The sequence below is a fragment of the Austrofundulus limnaeus genome, unplaced genomic scaffold (genome assembly GCF_001266775.1).
Source record: "Austrofundulus limnaeus strain Quisiro unplaced genomic scaffold, Austrofundulus_limnaeus-1.0 Scaffold1245, whole genome shotgun sequence".
Classification (NCBI taxonomy): Eukaryota; Metazoa; Chordata; class Actinopteri; order Cyprinodontiformes; family Rivulidae; genus Austrofundulus; species Austrofundulus limnaeus.
In genome coordinates, this window is record NW_013953647.1 from 64,008 (window position 1) to 69,974 (window position 5,967).

General features: G+C 38.5%; 1 protein-coding gene across 6 annotated transcripts in view; it reads left to right on the forward strand.

Annotated features, from left to right (window-relative positions):
- dab2 (DAB adaptor protein 2) overlaps positions 1-1,873 on the forward strand; it is a 28,811-nt gene extending 26,938 nt beyond the window's left edge. For all 6 annotated transcript variants that reach the window (XM_014031405.1, XM_014031406.1, XM_014031403.1 and 3 more), the window contains 4 exons: positions 399-971; positions 1,053-1,240; positions 1,342-1,422; positions 1,494-1,873. In XM_014031405.1, coding sequence (XP_013886859.1) covers positions 399-971; positions 1,053-1,240; positions 1,342-1,404 — 824 coding nt within the window. In that variant the 3' untranslated portion in view covers positions 1,405-1,422; positions 1,494-1,873. The remainder of the gene's footprint in view (positions 1-398; positions 972-1,052; positions 1,241-1,341; positions 1,423-1,493) is intronic.
- Positions 1,874-5,967: the final 4,094 nt, after the last annotated feature.

A 5,967-nucleotide genomic window follows, 5' to 3' on the forward strand; every position in this document is an offset into this window, starting at 1 on the left:
AAACATCCTACAGTATTTTTAGTCTTTATTTTACAGTTAAATGTTTATCAAATAAAGTCTAATGTTACAACTAATCGGGGATCCCTTTAAGAATTCACTAATGCAAAATAAAAGAAGCAACTGAAACAAAAATAAAAATAACATAAAACTTCCATTGCACACAGACAGGTTTTAGAGGACTAACTCCAAATACTTTGGACTCTGCACTGACTTTATTTTTCCCTTTATTTATTTATTGGTAACCTGTCCATTGAAATGTTAGTCGTGCTAATAGCAGATAAGGAGATGAGCAAAACTGTTCCCACCACTGATTATAAAGTTCTTTTTTTTTGTTCAAGAACCTTAAAATATTCAAATTGTCATGTTTTAAAGTTGTTTTTTTTCCTCCAAACCATTAGGAAATCTTCAGATGCCTCCACCAGCTGCCACTGGTGTCCCTGCTTTTGGCATGTGGGGTGTCTCCATCGCTGCACCCACCATGTTCCCCATGCCAGGAGGTCCAGCTCCGGGACCCTTCCTGCAGCCACCTGCGTTTGGTGTTCAGATGCAGCCCCCGGCCTGGGGCCCACAGATGTCCCCACAGTTTGCCTCAGCTCCTCCCCTCTCTCCACCTCACCTCTCATGGGGTCAGCCCGTTGCTAACAATCCTTTTCAACCCGGTCCGTCCCGCCCCCCTCCAAGGCCACCTGCGGAGGCCCCTCCAAAAGTGGAGAATAGTGCCTTCACAGCTTTGGATCCTCTCGGAGGAAAAGAGAAGAAAAGTGGGAAGGACATGTTCAAAAACTTCCAGATTGTCAAACCTCCTGCTATCCCAGCCAGGAAAGGAGAGCTGCCTCCCGGCTCTGCTCCGCCCACCAACCAGGAGTCTGGTGCCTTCGATCAGTACTTCTCCAATAAAGTGGGCCTGGCTCAGGATGCTGCAGATCACGACGACTTTGATATCAATCAGATGTCGTCACTTGCAGTTAATGGTACCCTGAAGACTCACTGACTGCAGTGGATTTCTGTAGAAAAAGACCTGTTTTTCATTAAGTGTTTTTCTGTTTGTTTAGATGCCCCTAAACCGTCTCCAGCACCGGTTCCTGCCCCAGCTCAAAGTTTTACACCCGACCTTCTAAACGCTGCTTTCTCTCCTGCTCCCAGCACCACCAGTCCAGCACCGACGCAGGGGCCGGACATGTTTGATCAAGCGTTCGGAGCCCCAGATTCGAATCCTTTCGGAGCTCCGCCTGTAGCCACAGTAAAATATGCAGACATGTTTTCCTGAAATGATTGTAACGTGTCTCTTTTTGACTAAAGTGACTAATATATTCTGTTTTTATTAATTTTTTTTTATTGTAGCAAAGTAGCTCTGTTGCTCAGACTTTTGGATCAGCAAATGCTTTTGGAAATCCCTTTGCTTGACCACAAGTTTGTTCAGAAGTAAGTACCTATTTTATCGGTTCACAAATTTTAAGACACATTTTTAACATTTAATATTTGTGCTTTTACAGTGAAAAAGGATTAAAGATCTCCATTTAAACACACCTTTGGGACAAGCTGCTCCGTGCAAGACGACCCAGATGAACTCTTCTTACTCTTGTCCTGAAACCTTTTTACACCTTTTGGTTTTGATACTTGTTTGACAACAAATGATCCACAATGTAAATGATGTCACCATCTGCTTGAATGTGCTTTATGAAAAAGTTCACTGCTAATGCTGTCTTTGTTAAAGAAATAAATCAGTAATAATGCATTAAAGTGGATCAATTACTTCACACAGTTTAGGAAGTTAACCTTGAATGATGACTTTATAATTAAAAAAGACACCCATATTTCATGAAACTATTATTCACCCTGCAGATTAAACAATAAAACATCTTTGAGAAACTGGAACCAATGCTAACTAGATTTCACCTGCTGACATAGAAGCACTGGTCAATAAAGCACCAAAGATGACAAACATAAAGTGGGTTGAGAGATACGTTAAGTGACCCTTTTTGTTTTTGTTTCTAGTCTGCTACAGTCATTGGTTAATTTCAGACCATTTGCTTTTACTATCTTGGGAATACATTCACATTATTCACATCTTCATGATGTAATTCTACATGGTAGTCCTGGTCTGTGTGAGAAAATGAGATCATAACCAAGCAACACAACTTCATTCTCAACACTGCCATGTAAGGAGGGTGGAAATGCTGTTTTCTGCCCTTTGCAAAAAGTAGTATACGCAAGTATCTCGAAGTATACTAATTTTAAACTTCAAATAAAGTATACTTCCAGTTTGCTTTTGTGTACCAATCTGAGATATACTTAACCAAGTTTATCTTACACTATACTTGGCTTGTACTAAAAGTTCAAGTATACTTAGTTTATACTATTGTTTAAACTTTTGGTCAAGATAAACTTTAGTAGTACACTTTTCACACAGCCTGGTTTATTTGTAGTATATTTCAAGATTAAACTAAAACTATACTTGGATTACTTTCAGTATACTTCTGAGTATACTTTTATAAACTTTGTGGGCCAATTTAGTCCTAGAATTATATTTGTTGGTAAACTGCTTGTACACGTATCAGTTTACAAGGTAAATAAAAATACACTTAAGGAAATACACTTTTATATACTTCAGTATAGTTAATGACATGTACTTAAAGTATACTTTTTTGTAAGTGTATAAACTTAAAAAGACATAACAGTATACTTAAAGTATACTTTTTATAAACTTTAAAAATGTCCCAATTTAGTACAAACAAGTTTTATTTCAATATACTTTCTAGTACACTACAAGTACATGGTGCCCATTGATAAACTTACTTATACTCAAGTATACTTATTAAAATGAACTTCAAGTATACTACTTTTTGAGTAGTGGTCCCAGTCTGGCCACCCCTATAAAGAGTTGTCTGGTTCTGCCTTTGGTAAGGATGCAGGGGGCTTGAACAAAACTTTATTCAAAGCAAAATGATAGAAATACAGCAAATGGAAAAAAAATGCAAGGTAGGGACTACCAGGCTGAACAAACAGAACAAAGGGACTGGTGATCACTGAGTTCAGCTGGACAGAATAAGAACAGGTGTGATTAAAAAATGACTATAAGCTGACAGAGTGGAGCTATGACAAATGACACAATGAGGAGCAGAGAAGCTGAAAACGTGCTAAACACAAGTAATCCATCAGTTTACCTTTCCGAGTGGTGAGTGAGCTGCCAGTCTCCAGCACTGAGTGTGTGAGAGACAAGGGACACCTTGGACGTGTCGCAAGTCCAACACAAGGTCAAACTAGAAAAACATGGCTGAATAAACAAAAAAAGCACAAACTCAAAAACAGCAGAATGTCCAGGACCCTAACATTTATCATGTATCCATCTGATCAGACAATAAGTAATACAGTCACATGACCTTTCATTGTGCAGTTTTGTTTCCATGACTGGTTTTTGCCGGTGAGTAAATGGCTGAAGTTTCCAATCAGTCAAAATCACTTGTGTTGGTCCATCCAAGTTTAAGCAAAGTCTTTTTTTGTGTGTGTGTGTCACATCTGTTACTGTTGTAGTGTCTCTGTTTCTGGTCTCTGGTTCCGTTTCGGCTCGGTTCGGCTCTCTCTTTGTCTGCTCCCGTCTGCTGCTGTCTTTGGGGCTGATCTGGGGCTGCTTCAGCTGGTTCGGCTGTCGGTGGCTTGTTCTCCGGCTGGCTGGCGGTGGCTTCGCTTCTGTAGACTCGTCAGATGTCAATAAACTCTAATCTAACACTGAATGACGAAGAGGCGATACTTCAGCTTCGGACATCGTTTATTTACGAGAAATGAAAAGCGTCTACCCAGCTAAAATGTTACTCTGACTCCCTGCCCTGAGAAGCGTGCGCGTGCTTGACGCTCGCTCTCGCCTTCATGCGCGCTCCGGTCTTAAAGGGCCAGTACACAAATATACGACATTCCCCCCTTCGATACGTCAGTATCGACAAATAATCAAACTTACATACATCTCTCATAAAAGACACATTGTCCAGCTGAAAATTTTCATGTGTATAATAAGGTAAATAAGATTTAAACTAAATTTTTAGCCTAAAATTAAATAGGAACCTGTTTAATCCTATTTGCATCCTAATTTAAGACATTACTTTAAAGCTAGTTAAGCTACGCCTAAAGTAAGTAAAATCCCAATTCGACTATTCATTAGCCACACCCACAAACCTCCTGACAGTGACCAAAGTGTCACCTACAGGAAATCCACAGGTAAGCTCTCAATCCTAAATTTCATAAGCTAATTAGATCTCCAGAATCAGAAAAACCTCCCTCATGAAGCAGAAGGAGGATCAAAAAGATCCCGAGATCAGAGAACCTTCACACTGAGCCAATCTTGTGAAAGAATCTCCTTTTAAATTACCAATTAACATTAGCTAATTAAAGGACTTAATATCAATCAAAGTCCTCAGAGCATTCCTTATGCTAATTTTAACAAAAGCCTCACTACAACTAAAAAGCATGCAACCTATTTAAGATTGATTATAAGGCACAATGTAATTCAAAAATATGGCGTATCAAAAACTTAATATGAATCAAATGATTAGCATATAAAATTCAAACAAAAACATAAGTCATGACATAACACAAACTTCAAAATTCAGACATAAAAAAAACATTAGAACCCAGCTGATATCATGACTGTTCATCTTGAGGTATTTGAGATAGACCTGAACTAGACTTGACGTGAACTTGAAACAGTCAATGCTTCATCTTATCCCAGACTCAGAGCAGTTTCCAGTTTTGAGTCCCTCCACGAGCACAAAAGTTCCTGAGGTGAGCATTAAAGTCCAGTGTCCAAAAGTCCAACGTCCATTTAAACACCAGAACACGGCTGTCATCTCCTGGAATGACAGAAAACATACGGCAGTCTCTTGTGGAAAATAAATGTCACATTAAAATGAAAATTAAAAACAAAAATCAATGTCATGTGTCTTAAAATTATAACCACAAGTTTAATCACTGAAGCTTATCTCTGAGTTTGTGTGAACCTATAACTCTTGTTCACCCCCCTTGTATCAACACCTCTGCATAATGTAAATATGAAGACACAAAAATCCAAAATGTTGGAATCATGACAAAACAAAATCTACAAGGAAGAGTATATATGTCTTTCCTTTACTAAAAATCAACACAGACATATGTCAAAACATAGATTAAATGTCAAAAAATAACAAAATCAGATTATATGTAGAAAAAAACTTCTAGGAGGGATGTATTACCTTCAGAATGAGCTTACCAAAAATAACAAACAAAATCACTCTATCTAAGCCCCAATCACTTACCTACAAATGAAAATCCAAATAAAAACATTATTTTCTAACCTCCATGGACTAAAAAAACATGAGAAAACTTCATATCAAAATAAAATCACTCATTCTGACAAACAGAGCCCTCAAATCATAGAAAAACTTCAAACAACTTAATAAGGTACACCTCCAAATTTCCTGACGTACTTCAAAACTCCTCATCTTCATCTGAACTTGACCTCCTGGCACCTCAACAACAACCCACTAACAGAGTCAACCTCTGTTTCATATTCAACTTCCTCAAAATCCCATTTTACCATTTTATCCACAAACACCTTTTTAGTAATATCTACTTTTCCAACCAAGTCATAACAGTATTTGTTGATTGACAAATAACAGCTCAGGCTAACCTACCCCAGTAATTACTAACTCCAAAACTTAGTTTTCACCCAAAAAGACTTCGGACCATCTTGAACACTAGGATTGTCTGTTTTGTCGTATGGAAGGGTCAGAGGCGGTGGTGGAGCTCTGTGACTCTTCGTAGATTTTGGTTTAGTGCGAGCGACTGGAAATGAAGGGTTAACTGGATCTGGACATGGTGTTCGTTTGATCTTAATCTCATCAGGTTCTTTCCCTGGACATGGTGTTTGTTCGATCTTAATCTCATCAGGTTCTTTCCCTGGACATGGTGTTTGTTCGATCTTAATCTCATCAGGTTCTT